We start from the raw sequence: 14,822 nt of genomic DNA on the forward strand, positions 1-14,822 counted from the left end.
TGGCAGTGAGAGGGGGTACAGATAGCCCCAGGAGGGGGGCAGGGGTGAGAGCATGAACAGGCAGCCCCCGCAAGGGGGGCGTGGCCGCAGTGAGAGGGGGAACAGGCAGCCCCCCGGGGGGCAAGCCCAGCATGGCCAGGCGCTTACAGACTGTGATGTTGAACTATTACCTGTATTTCCTTATTTTTCTAAGCTTTAGTAAGAAGGACTGTAATGTTTAACTTCTTAACTTGCTGTCTTTATTTTTCTGCTTCGTGCCAAGATTCTGGGCCCAGATACATTTGTACCTAAGATGGCACCGTAAGTGGCAGCTTGTAAACTTTTCACTGTTACTCATGCGAGTGAGTACAGTGACAATAAAAGCTAATTTTAATTCATTTACTGCCCGTCCCCAATTGCCTTTGTACTGATTGGCTCTATACAGCCATTCAGTGAAGAGTCAACAATAGTTTTTTGTGGGTTTGGAGTCACACGTAGTTCAGACCAGGTAAGGACAGCAGATTTCCCTCTCTGAAAGGCATCAATGAACCAGATGGGTTGATACAACAGTTGACAGCATTTACACCGCTACCATCAGACTGGCTTCAATTCCAAACTTTTACCGGAATCAAATTTCACCACCTGCCGGGATGGGATTCGAACCCATGACTCAAACCCCTGGTTCACTTTATAAACACCAAGGTACTTGATCTGATTTCACCCTGGGTGGCAGAAAGACAATCTTTGGATATTTTTCAGGTCGAGGTGGATAGATGCTTGATAAGCAAGGACAGGGGTCAAAGGTGATGGGAGGTGGGTGTAAACAGAAACGTGGAATCATCAGAACAGCCGCGATTTTAGCCGTTTGATGGAACAGTATCAAGGGGCCAAATGACCAATGACTGCTCCTTGTTTGTGTGTTCTGAGTCTGTATGAAACTTCACTTTGAATGGGCCAAAAACAAGTTTAAGGCACCTCCCCAGTTCTAAGAGGTTCGGCGGTAATGGTAGGAGAGGGGGTTGTGTATCAGCTGGATCAGTCATGGTCTGGGGGCAGGGTGGACCCTGGGAGATGTCAGCCCTAGTTTGTGGTCACACCATCGTTCACCAGATTTCCTGATTCGTCCCTCGGCTTCGACTGGCCTCCAGTGCCAGCCAACGGTTCACTGCCAGGAAGCAAATGTGTGGCACACCCTCTGCCCACTTGAGACCTCCAAAATAACTCCCGTATGTCATAGCACTTTCACGAGACCAACGCCCTTCCATCTGAAACAGAAGCAAAAAATTGCTGGAAAAACTCTTGTTCTGAAGGTGGGTCGAAACGAAACTTCTTTGTCTCCACAGATGCTGAGTTTCTCCAACAATTTCTGTTTTCTCTTTCTGATTTTCGGCATCTGCAGTTCTTTGGCCCTTCCGGTTCAAGCTGGCAGTTAGTCTGGCCACCTATCAGTGGGCCTCAGGAAAGATGGCGGCAGCTGGATCGTCATCAATGTGGTCACCCTGTGGTTTCAAATTAAAATTCCATTCTCTCTTCTCCAAAACCAACACATCCCACACCTCGGTTTGATACACACAACGTGTGATCCTCAAAGTGTACCCATCTCGGGGCCAATTGGCGAGTACACCCCATCACTGCCAGACTATCATAATTTAATTGGCCTCACCAGAAAATCCTCTTCGCAGTACACTCTCCCGTTGACAAAGTAGAAAGCTTTTCCCCGCAGCCGTCGGCCTAAGGGGGAAACACATCAGGTCGGTTTATTAGAAAAAGAAACTGGGGCAGAGAACGCTGAACAAAAAGGTGGAGGTTTCTGAAAACGCACAGTCGATGGGAGTGCGCGCTTCACTGGAAATCACAGATTCAGGCTGGAGAATGGTTGGGAAGTTGGGACTGGGAGTTACTCAGAGAGTTTCCATTAGCTTTGGGAGAAGGAGGTTCCCCTCCTCCTGCCTTCCACCAGGGGCAAGGGTGGGGGGGGTTGTTATTGGAGGTGGGGGGGGGAGCAATGAGGACGAGGGAGGGGAAGTAAAATAAGGGTGACAGTGAGGGGGAGGGTGACAGTCAGGGGAGGAGACGACGAAAAGAGACTGTGCAGAAGGGATGAAGATTGGGAGAGTGTTGTTTCATGGTGTCGACTCTCGACCATACAGGCCTGTATCTTTAATTCAGGTGCTTCCCAGTCTAAAGGCGCTCTCATCATCTTCAGTCACTCGCTGTGTAACATTAGAGTGTGCATATATGTGTGTGCGGAGTGAGAGAGAGAGAGGGGGAGTGCATGTGTGTATAATGTCCAGTAACCTCAATAAGCACAGAACCCAAACTATGTACAAAACTCTGATCCCACTAGCTGTGTAAATATTTAGTGTTGTAAATAAACCAGACTCAAGATGATCCTGACTGCAGTGCTGTTACACGGACTAACATGTCTAAAAGCACAAAATAGCTTGAGAGAGAAATGAAAGACAGAAAGGGAATAAAAAAACATTATAGAGACAAAATGAGAGATGATCAGAGGAGAACTGGGGATCAAAAGAAATAGAAACAGGAATAAATAGAGATGGAGAGAAACACGAAATTGGAGGGCAAAAGTGACTAGTAAGGGGAGGAAATGGAAGACACACACACACACACACACACACACACACACACGCGTGCTCTGACACACCCACGTGCACACACATGTAGACAAAGAGACAAGTCTTTCCTCAGTTAAAAGTAACACCATCACTGATAGAGAGGGGAGTTAGGGAGAACGAGAGTCTGAAGGAAGGGAGATGGTCAGAAGGATGGCACAGCTCGGGGTAAAGAAGCAAGGGATTGGATATTGAGAGAGACAGACGGTAAGCAGGAAGAGAAGAGATCAAGGGAGACACTCAACATGAAAGTGGCACAGAGACAGAGGGTCAATGTTCAATTCATAAACACACAACTAACCACCATGTGCACATTGATTAATTCTAACCTCACAATTCTGAAAATGCCAGTCACGAATTACAACAGAGACAACTGACATTCCAAAAAGTTCACAGCTCAATGGGACTTTCTACATTTAAACAAAAAAAAATTCAGTCTCCTCATTGTCATCACTATTTTTAAATGCAGAAAAAAAAGAGAACAGCTAATCTCAGTTGTGGCAAACCACAGCAACTTCTTTCACATCCTTTGTGATAACATTCCAGAACATTCCACACTTGTTGTGGGGGGAAGGAGTCGATGTTTCAGAAACAGAGTATGCAGCTGGCTGCACAGACACCACATAAATAAAAGTTGGGTGGAATGTAAAAATGACAGCATTGCCAATTCTTGCAAACAGCATATTTCAGCTTGTAAACGTTATTAACGCAACTAATAAAATGCAGGCACTATCAAATATCAGTGTGATGATTTGTCTCGCATTTTGTCCCTGGCTATTGAGCTAATCCCACTATCATTGCTGAGATTAATTCATTGTCTTTTTGTGCTGAGCTGAAACACTTGCCTTGCTAATGGCAGATTCCCAAATCTCTGGGAGCTCTGCATTGCTCCCGCCAGCATCTCACAGTTGGGATTCATTTCATTTGGCAGGGGCTGGATTGTAGGATTTGACAGCCAGACCGGGAGGCAGAGTTTTGTACAAGATTTTGCCCAGGTTCCAACATCAATCACTTGAACCAGCATAAACCACCTTCCAAACGCACAACCTCTATCGCCCAGAAGGAGAAAGGAGCACGATCAGGTTCCCCTCCAAACCACACAAACAGACCCCATCCTCACTTGGAAATAAATCACCGCTCCTACATGGGTACTGGGTCAAACACCTGGAACTTCTTCATTAACAACACTGTGGGTGCCATTACACATTGAGAGTTCTAGCAATTTGTCACCATTACACAGTACATGTGCTTGATTAGCAAGGGGTTCCAGGATTACCAGAGGAAGGCAGGAGAATGAGCCTGAGAAACATACTAGCCCATGATCAAATGGCAGAGCAGACTCAACGGGCCGAATGGCCAAATTCTCCTCCTATATCTTATGGTCATGTGGTACATCACTTTGTACGTCACGGTCCTTTGGTGCTAAACTCTTTCCCAGAGACAGGTGGACCAGAGGAGCGAGATTGGACAGAGACACAACACAGCTGGGATCGCTTTCAGGGTGAGCAATAAATGCTAGCCCAGCCAACACCACCGCATCTGGGAAAGGATAGAGACTGAAGAATTATAAAACACAAACGGGTTATGTCTCACCCAGCTCAAGATTCAATTTGCCAAATTTGAGATCTTCAGAAATGTCATCATCTCAGTCCTAAAAGGGAGTCTTCTTATGAAACCATACCTCCTAGTTTTAGTCTCCTCCACAAGAGGAGCCACCTTCAGAACATCCATAAGACATAGGAGCAGAAATTAGGCCATTCGGCCCATCGAGTCTGCTCTGCCATTCAATCATGGCTGATAAGTTCCTTAACCCCATTCTCCTGCTTTCTCCCCGTAACTCTTGATCCCCTTGATAATCAAGAACCTATCTATCTCTGTCTTAAATGTACTCAATGACCTGCTCCACAGCCTTCTGTGGCAGTGAATTCCATAGATTCACCACTCTCTGGCTGAAGAAGTTTCTCCTTATCTCCATTCTAAAAGGTCTTCCCTTTACTCTAAGTCTGTACCTTCTGGTCCTAGTCTCTCCTACCAATGGAAGCATCTTCCCAACATCCACTTTGTCCAGGCCATTCAGTATTCTGAAAGTTTCAATTAGATCCCCCCCTCATCCTTCTAAACTCCAATGAGCATAGTCCCAGAGTCCTCAAATGTTCCTCATATGTTAAGCTTTCCATTCCTGGGACCATTCTCATGAACCTCCTCTGAACCTGCTCCAGGGCCAGTACATCCTTCCTGAGATATGATGCCCAAAACTGCACACAATACTCCAAATGTGGCCTGACCAGAGCCTTATAAAGCCTCGGTAGTACATCCCTGCTTTTATATTCAAGTCCTCTCAAAATAAATGCCAACATTGCATTTGCCTTCCTGACTACTGACTCAACCGGAAAATTTACCTTGAGAGAATCCTGGACTAGAACTCCCAAGTCTCTTTGCACTTCAGACATCTGAATTTTCACCCCATTTAGAAAATAGTCTATGCTTTTATTCTTCTTACCAAAGTGCATTACCACTCTTTCAAGCTCCCGATCTAGGATCTTTTCGCCTTGCTGTAGGTAAGATGTTGTGAAACTTTTTTAGACAGGTGCTCTATCTACCATTCTGAGTAAGATTGAATTTCCTATATATTAAATTCCCTGCACCAATTAAATGGTTCAGGCTTTGCATCATTTTCAGTGATTTTTAAATAAGTAATCGCAGGTAACTGGGCACAATTATGAAGAACCATGATTCTTTATGGAGTTTGATAAAACTCATTTTCATCAGAGAGAGTCAAACTCCATCAGCTTAAATTCGTCAAGGAATAGTAAGGTAGGGGTCGGCTTTCCAGTCTGCCTCTCCCCGTGATGTAATCATAGCTGATCTGACGGTGGTCATTGTTCCCCAATTTTCTGTCTTGTCCTCCCCCCTCCAACTGCTTCCTGTAGAATAAGATTCCATACTTTCAGAGAAAGAAATGTCATCATCTCAGATCTAAAAGGGAGCCTCCTTATTAAACCATACCTCCTAGTTTTAGTCTCCTCCAAAGAGGAACTATCTTCGGAACATCCACCCTATCAAGCACCCCCCCCGCCCGAGGATCTTTTCGCCTTGCTGTAGGAAAGATGTGGTGAAACTTGAAAAGGTTCAGAAAAGCTTTACAAGGATGTTGCCAGGATTGGACGGTTTGAGCTATAGGGAGAGGCTGAATAGGTTGGGGCTATTTTACCTGGAGTGACGGAGGCTGAGGTGGACCTTTATAGGAGTTTATAAAATCATAACGGACATGGGTAGGATGAATAATAAAGGTCTTTTCCCCAGGGCAGAGAAGTCCAAAACTAGAAGGCATAGGTTTAAGGTGAGAAGGGAAAGATTTAAAGGGATCTAAGAGGCAACTTTTTCATGCAGTGTGTGTATGGAATGAGCTGCCAGAGGAAGTGGTGGAGGCTGGTACAATTACAGCATTTAAAAGACATCTGGATGGTTATACAAATAGGAGGGGTTTAGAGGATAAGGGTCAAATGCCGGCAAATGGGACTAGATCTAGTCAGCATGGACGAGTTGGACCAAAGGGTCTGTTTTGTACATCTCTATGACTCGATCTTAGTAGGTTTCAGCAAGTTCATCCCTCATTCATCTAAACCCCAATGGGTAAAGATCCAACCTGCTTTCAAATGAAACTTTTGATCATAGGAATGAAAGTTCTACTTTTCTTTTATTGATCCCAGGAATTATTTGAGTAAATGTTTTCTGACCTGTTTCTGATTCAATCATATCCTTTTTCCCAGTGAGTAGACCAAGACCATATTGAGTAAAAATTTATTCTCCATTGTCTCTCTACTATAAAGTGTGCTTTATGGGACTTTCTGATTGGGTTTGTTCGTGTGAGATTTTGCCTTTCAAGTAATGGAATTGAGTTTGCATTGAAATTTGAACAGAATGCCAAGAGATAGTTTGGCTGGAGATGACCAAGGCATCTCACACCCAGTCAATGGGTTACTGTTGCCTCTCAATAATGGGTCTTACACAAACAGAGTCCCAAAGCCTAACTAACACTGGCTTTCCTTTCAAACCACATCCTTCAGTCCAGCAAACCACTCTGCTGCTGCACAAAGACCCTGTGTTAAATTGGAACTTTTATAAATAAAACTCCACTGCTCTTAGGGGAATAGCTGCGAGTTTGGAGTGTTTCAGAGAACAAAATAACTGAGCAAATGCAAAAAACATCTCCAGGTCTTGCAATGTTCCAAACAACGTCCAACCAGCAGAAGCAGCATCCCCACCCTGATAGTCATCACTTTCCAAAAACAAACGCAGATCCAGAAGGTCACTGGTCTATTTTAGCTCATCCTGACTCAAAGATTCCTTCCCTCCCACCATCACATTATCCCACACTATTATAAACATTTGTAATTTCATATTCCACTGCTTTACCTGGAAAACAAATCTTACAATGATCACTCTTTGCACAAATAAACTGAATATATTTCTGAAATGTGATGCTTTACCAATTTAAACCTGCTCCTCTTTTGGCACTGTCATAATTTGGTTGAAGCAATGTTCTAAAATCAGTTATAATCCCAACAGCCAGGCAAGGAGGATAGAATTGAAGCCAATCTTTACAAAATTCAAAGCATTTATTTACAGAGATGCACATCACAAGTATACACCTCTTAATCCAACAGTCACAAATTCAGTCCCTTCCCATTAACACAGGCTAATGCCAACCACTTGCTCACAATTAGATATAATTAACATCCAAGTAAAAGATCTACCTTAGATCTACTGATGACTGCCACACTACGTTTCACTAAAATCACTTCCTTTCAAAAGATGAAAAGTACGTGTTGCTAAGTTTGCTGATGCCCATGTGACCTTTTTCTGAATTGTCCACAATGATTAAATTGCTCCTTCATGTCTTCTTGGCTAGTTCTGGTCTGGCCAGAACATGACTTTGCCCTGTGTGACAGTTTACTGATTCGGGTTTTAGTCCAATCTCCCGTTGGCTTCGTGGCTGGTGACCTCAAGGATTGAGCCTACTCAAAATGCCACCATCTTTTCAATGCCTTTCATGGGGCGCTGAACCACGTCTCTTCCTAATGCAAATCTCTGAAATTATTTGCACTGCCTTTTAAGGAGCATTATTCTAACTATTTTATCGTTTATTGAGGGTTGGGGGAGGTGGGGGCAGGGGGCGTCAGGGGGAGAACTATAGTGGTAATGTCAGCAGACTAGGCATACAGAAACCCTAGTTAATGCCACATGGAAACAGGTTCAAATTCCAACGCGGCAGAATTTAAATTTCGTCTCAGAAACAATGACCAAGTAACTATCATCATTTGTCATTTAAACAAAAACTGGTTCACTAGTGTCCTTTTAGGGAGCGAAAACTGCCATCCTTACCTGGTCCAGACTACATATGACTCCAGACCCACAACAACATCAGTAAGGGTTAGGGTGATTCTTAACTGCTTTCTAAAATAGCTGAGGAAGCCAATCAGTTCAAGGTGCAATTAGAGATGGGCAATAAATGGTGTCGTTACCATGACACCCACATCCCATAAAAGAAAAACTTATTTGATCTTTTCCATACTGACTCCTGCAGCTCACCTTCTCTACAACATTGTGTGTAGGCGGCACAGCGGCTCAGTGCCAGGGATCGAAGTCAATTCACCCTCGGGTGACTGTCTGTGTGGAGCTTGCGCATTCTTCTAGTGACTATGTTGGTTTCCTCTGGGTGCTCCATTTTCCACCCACAGTCCAAAGATGTACAGGTCAGGTAGATTGGCCATGGGAGATGTAGGGGTACAGGGATAGGGTAGAGGGGGTGGGTCTGGGCTGGATGCTCTTCAGAGGGTCATTGTGGACTAGATGGGCCGAATGGCCTGCTTTCATACTGTAGGGATTCTATGGCAAAGCTGACTCAACTGCACTGAGTTTATTCACCCAAATAAGTAAGTTTAGCAAAGCGAGGAGTGTTAGAAACTGATCTAGAGAAGATTGAGGGAGTCCTGATTGAGATGTAGAAGATGAGGAGCATGGACAGGGTAAATAGAGAGCAGCGATTTTCCTTAGTTGAAGGGTCAATAATAAAAGGTGCATAATTTTAAAGTGAAATGCAGGAGATGCTGGCCTAGTGTTTTTAAAATCGCTGGACTGTTAACCCAGAGACCCAGACAACGTTCTGGGGACCTGGGTTCGAATCCTGCTACTATAGTTGGTGGAACTTGAATTTAAAAAAAACTCTGGAATTAAGAGTCTAATGACGACCATGAATGCATTGTTGATTGTCAGAAAAACCCATCTGGTTCACTAGTGTCCTTTAGGGAAGGAAACTGCCATCCTTAACTGGTCTGGCCTACATGTGACTCCAGACCCACAGCAATGTGACTGACTCCTAATTGCCCTCTTGCAATAAATGCTGCCTAACCAGTGATGCTCTCATCCCACGAATGAATTAAAAAAAAAAGGTTTAAGAGGGATTCGAGGCAAAACGTTTTCAGCCAGAGGGTGGTGGGGGTCTGGAATGCAGCACCTGGGAGGGTAGTTGAGACAGGAAACCTCACAACCCTTCAGAAAGTACTTGGATAAGCACAACATTCAAGGCTATGGGCCCAGTTCAGGAACGAGGGATTACGGAAGGTAGTAGTATAATTTCAATGGTACAGACTCGATGGGCCAAAGGGCCTCTTCTGTACTGTATGATGCTATGAGGTCTGGAGCCCCTTTCACCCTGACCCAACTGTGATAAGTGTGTACCATTCTCAATTTTCAACCAATGCCTGCAAGTGCAAAGCCAACTAGAAATCCTTTAGACCAAATTTAGTAAGTGCCTTTTTTGGTCAGAAGGTCCAAAAGTTCAAGAGGCACTAAGCGGAGCCGGCCTAGCAGCAGATTCAAATTCCAGCTCATTAAGGACTCACTGCATTTACAAAACATCTCTCCATCTTCCCCTTCTAGCCAATCATTTTAACGCTGAATCATCTGGCTACTGAGCTTCCTGCCTGTAGTAACAGTTTCCCCTCATATTTCAAAAACATTTCCTCCTTCAAGAATTTGACAACTATTAGGAGTCTCAACTTCAGTTCAATTCCCGTCGTAGATGCGATGGGAAGGAACAGCTGTGAATAAAATGCAAGCCGACCTTTCCCTGGTTAAATACTGAGCAGAACCATCGGAACATCAAAACCAAAATGGTTTGATCCCTATCTTGGCGTAGATGAGCAAATCTTTCAAACCCACCTTTAGCTTTTACACCAAAAGCTCCATGAAGATCCACAAACAGTGCTTTACATTAAAATTCTTTAAAATCTGCTTCACATTTTGTTTTTACAATCTGCGCCTTCAGTCAATTTTGCCAGTTAATCAATTACTATTCGCCAATGTGAACGTATTGGAGCAGATCATTTGGCCTCAGCCTGATTCCACACCGCTACCCCCCACCTCAACAAGTGAGTGGATAACCTATTTATAATCCAGATAGCCATGACAGAATTCAAACCAATGTTCCCCTGAGCACTACCCATTTCTGAGGTTTATTAGCTCATTGATATTACCTCTACACCACTGTATAGAATCCAAATGAGAAAAAAAGAGAGTTGAGAGAATGCTGTGAGATGCAATTGCTGCTGGGTCAAATTGCAAATGTACTTGTCATGTGAAGGTAGCATATTTTCATGGTTAGGTAGCAGAGAGTAGGCATAAATTAGTCTCTTTCTGGTTGGCAAGTTGTGACAAATTATATGCCACAGGGATCATTGCTGGACCCTCAACTTGTCCCTGGAATATATACAGAGATAGTAGGAACTGCCGATGCTGGAGAATCTGCGATAACAAGGTGTAGAGCTGGATGAACACAGCAGGCCAAGCAGCATCAGGAGAGCAGGAAGGCTGACGTTTCGGGTCTGGACCCTTCTTCAGAATTCTGTGTACAGGTATTGCTTGGCCTGCTGTGTTCATCCTGGAATATATACGCTTGCTCGGATAAAGGAATGGCAGGTGCAGTTGGGGCAAGTAAGTTGTGAATTTCAGGAAATAAGGATGTTATAGATAGTGAGTGGACAAAAATATTGCAATCGGAGTATAAAGTGGGAAAATGTGAAACTGTCCATTTTGCCAGGAAGAATAACAAGAAGCACATTATCTAAATGGTGAGAAGTTCCAGAACTTTGAGATGCAGAGGGATCTGGGTGTTTGAGTGCTTGAATCATGAAAGGTTAATATGCAGGTACAGCAAGTACTTAGTAGGATATCATTGCTTATTAAGAGAGGGATAGAACACAATTATAGGGAGTGTATGCTTCAGTTATATAGGATACCATTTAGATCACATCTGGAGCACTGTGCATAGTATTTGTCTCCCTATTTAAGGCAGGATGTGATTTCATTGGAAGTTTTTCATTTGGAGGAAGTTTACCAGGCTGATGAAAGAGGATCATCCTACGAGGAAAGGTTGGATAGGCTAGACTTGTATCAACTGGGGATCAAAACAGTAAGTGGTGATTTGATTGAAACATAGATAATCCCAATGGTTCTTGGCAAGGTGGATGAGGAGAGGATCCTTCTTTTATGGGAGAGTCTAGGACAAGGGGTCAGTGTTTAAAAATCATCTATTTAAATAGGGATCAGGTGACTTTTTTGTCTCAGAGTCATAGCCATTGAATCTTTCTGCTTGAAAAGGCAGTGGGAACAGCATCTGAGTATTAATAAGACAGAGGTGCATAGATACATCTTAAGAGAGCGGAAGGTTAGCTGGGTGATTGCAACCTCCATCCACATTCCTGATCAGATCAGCCAGGTCTTGTCTAACGCTGGATCAGGCTCAAAAGGGCTGAATAGCCAGTCTTATTCCTTGTTTATACGGGAATGTATCTGTGTACCCACTGCCTGGCACTGAGTCCCAAAATGCCCCTGGCAACACTTACTACAGGCACTGCAGGTGAAACAGGCGTCATGGTACAAGTTCCCCATGGCTTGACAAGCCTGATGCGCTCCATAAACTGCTTTGCTACACTTCACACACGTTCCTAGGAGAAAAACAGACATGACAAAGTTAGGTTAGGATAGTCTACGATTACAGGAGGAATTTCAACATCATGAAAGTACGCAGTGTTTGTTTTCAGGGCCACTGCGGTGTCCAAACTATTTCTAAAAACTTTCTACTTCAAAGGGGCAGCTGCAGGGAACATTTGCTCGGAGGAAGTGACAATATGTTTTTGCCCAACCATATTTCAAAACAGTTACATCAAATTGCAAGTGTTATCGGCGAATGAAAAATTAAGCTTGTTAAACACTTCTTTCAAATTTTCCTTTTATTCACTGATGTGAGTTTTACCTCCAGCTGGAAATCTTTACCTCATGTGGCAGTCCTTATGTTATTCCTCAATCGAGAAACTGGAACCATGGTCTTGAAAGATCTGACAGATGTATATTACCCCTCATTAATTTTTACAAACATCATATTCAGAAGACCAGCAACAGTCTGGGTTGGTACTAGGCTATTCAGTTCCAAACTGTAGCACGTTTTCGTCAGCAGATCATGCTTCATTAAAACGGAGACCAAAGACCTTTGTACCTTCACATTCCACACAGTCACGATATCATGATCATTTCTTCGAAAGGTATACTGACCATTTGACACACAATATTTACAACCTTTCCTCTGAAGAGGCTATTGGGAACCTGTCCTAATCTCTCCTCCTTTGGCTCAGTGTCAATTTTTGTCTTTTTTTTTGTTTAATTGTTCACAAGATGTCTGACCCCAACTTGCCCTCAAGAAGATGACAACAATATTCCATCAAGAATCACTGCAGTCCTTGATGTGTAGTGGCATGGGGGACAAAGCTGTTAAGGATGGGAGTTCCATGATTTTGGCCCAGAGACAGGAAGGAATGGAGATATATTTCCAAGTCAGGATGGTGTGTAGCACAGAGGGGAACTCACAGGTGGGTTGTACATCTGCTGCTGTCCTTGTCCTTCTAGGTGTTAAGAGGTTTTGGTTTTGGAAGGTTACGTTGGAGAAGTCTAGTTGAGTTATTGCAGTGCACCTTGGAGATGGTACACACTGCCACTACTGCCTGTCGCTGGTTGGGAGGAAAAGAAGCTCAAAGAAGGGTGCTGTATATTTAAGAGATGAAGAAGAATTTCTTCTTTCAGAGGGTTGTGAATCTGTGGAATTCTTTACTACAACAGGTTGTTGAGGCTGGGTCCTTAAGTGTACTTAAGGCTGAGATAGACAGCTTTTTAATCAGTAAGGGAATTAACAGTTATGGAGGAAAGGCAGGGAAGGGGAGTTGAGGGTTACCAGGTCAGCCATGATCTCATTAAATGACAGAGCAGACTCAATGGGATGAATGGACTATTTCTGCTCCTGTGTCTTATGGTCTAACATTGACAGTTGTGGATAGGGTACTGAACAAATAGACTGCCTGTCCTGGATTGTGCTCCTGTGAAGAATCTTGGGATGAGTTCCTTCCCTATGAAGGGCTATATAAATGCACAAGGCACAGTTGTGCAATGACCAGAAGATCACAAGATAGATATGGACTTCCCAGTTCGATATGAACACTTCATAGATGGTGTCAATGTTATAAACAATCTTGGTGGAGTCACTGTGTTGGTCATTTGCAATAAAATGTTAACATATTCTGGTGTCCCTCCTCTCGGAAGGATGTTGTGAAACTTGAATGGGTGCAGAAAAGATTTACAAGCATATTCCCAGGGTTGGAGGGTTTGAGCTATAGGGAGAGGCTGAATAGGCTGGGGCTATTTTCCCTGGAACGTTGGAGGCTGTGAGGTGACATTATAGAGGTTTATAAAATCATGAGGGGCATGGATAGGGTGAATAGCCTGGGTCTTTTTTCCAGGGTAGGAGAGACTAAAACTAGGGGGCATAGGTTTAAGAGGAGAGAGGAAAGATATGAAAGGGAGCTAAGGGGCAGCTTTTTCACGCAGAGCATGGTGCGTGTATGGAATGAGCAGCCAGAGGAAGTGGTGGAGGCTGGTACAATTACAGCATTTAAAAGGCACCTGGACGGGTACATGAATAGGAAGGGTTTAGAGGGATTTAGGCCAAATGCTGGCAAATGGGACTAGATTTATATGTGAATCTGAAGGGCATGGATGAGTTGGACCGAAGGGTCTGTTTCCGTGCTGTACAACTCTATCACTCTATATCATATATGCAGATGTTTACGATTTGAGTACACAGCACAAAAAAGGGGAAACGTTACCCTCTGGCAACAAACTCACACCCACTAAGAGTACCACAATATGACTTAAACTTCAGCCTTATTAGGAATCTCCTCACGTCAATGACCAATATCAAACATTTTTCCGAAGAAGGGTCCAGGCCCGAAACGTCAGCTTTCCTGCTCCTCTGATGCTGCTTGGCCTGCTGTGTTCATCCAGCTCTACAACTTGTTATCTCTGCATTTATATAGCTCTTTCAACTTGTTGCAAAATCCCAAAGCACTCCATAAAAGTGTTCAAAGACAGAATTAGGTACTGAGGCACAAGATGTAAAGAAGTAGGTTTTACAAAGTGTAAGAAAGAGGAGTAGAGACACAAAGGGGTTTTTAGGAAGATAATTCCTAGGCAGGTGAAGGCACTTGTGATGATGGTACAGTGATTAAAATCAGGGGTTTGCAAGAGGTCAGAGAATTGGAGCGATGCAGAGATGCAATTTAAATATGTGGAATCATAGACTGATCTCAATCTCTCTCACACGCTCTCCCGAGGAAAATGTAAAGAATGTAACAAACACTTCCCATAATTAATTTTGATTTTGGGTAGGATGGTATTAGAGAGTAATGAAGACCCTAACCCTGCCAACGCAGAAGGTGAACAACATAGAAACCAGGGTCTTTGGGTCACTACAGGCACTGGGCTCAAGTGACACAATCAAGTGAGTCAAACTAATCTTAAATGGACAGTTTACCAAAAATAAGTTAATTCATTTCCCGAGGTTTCCAAATACGAGGTGAACTATCAAAGTCCTATTTCATTATTTCCTGCCATGTCAAGCTGAGTAGAATCAGGATTCGTTCTTACTTGGCCCTAAATTAATACCAACTGTAAACGTTTATTTTCCTGGGTTGGGAAAGGCAGGGTAAATGGGTAATGTCCCTGGCACTCAGCCCGAAGATACATGTCCACATCCCACTCCAGGCTGTGATTACAAAGGAAAGTGTGTTCATCATAACCTGACCAAACAGGTTGAGATAACAA

General features: G+C 43.6%; 1 protein-coding gene across 4 annotated transcripts in view; it reads right to left on the bottom strand.

The window, feature by feature from the left end:
- Positions 1-14,822, bottom strand: part of LOC109937199 (LIM domain-containing protein 1-like) — a 49,872-nt gene that overhangs the window by 12,700 nt on the left and 22,350 nt on the right. For 3 of the 4 annotated variants that reach the window (XM_048616301.1, XM_048616287.1, XM_048616295.1), the window contains exons 3-4: positions 11,519-11,620; positions 1,643-1,710 (exon numbers count right to left, since the gene is read on the bottom strand). In XM_048616301.1, coding sequence (XP_048472258.1) covers positions 1,643-1,710; positions 11,519-11,620 — 170 coding nt within the window. Of the gene's footprint in view, positions 1-6; positions 1,479-1,642; positions 1,711-11,518; positions 11,621-14,822 lie in introns of those variants that run through there. The other variant, XM_048616304.1, reaches the window with a different exon arrangement.

This window comes from Rhincodon typus, chromosome 2 (assembly GCF_021869965.1).
Source record: "Rhincodon typus isolate 14 chromosome 2, sRhiTyp1.1, whole genome shotgun sequence".
NCBI classification, from domain to species: Eukaryota; Metazoa; Chordata; class Chondrichthyes; order Orectolobiformes; family Rhincodontidae; genus Rhincodon; species Rhincodon typus.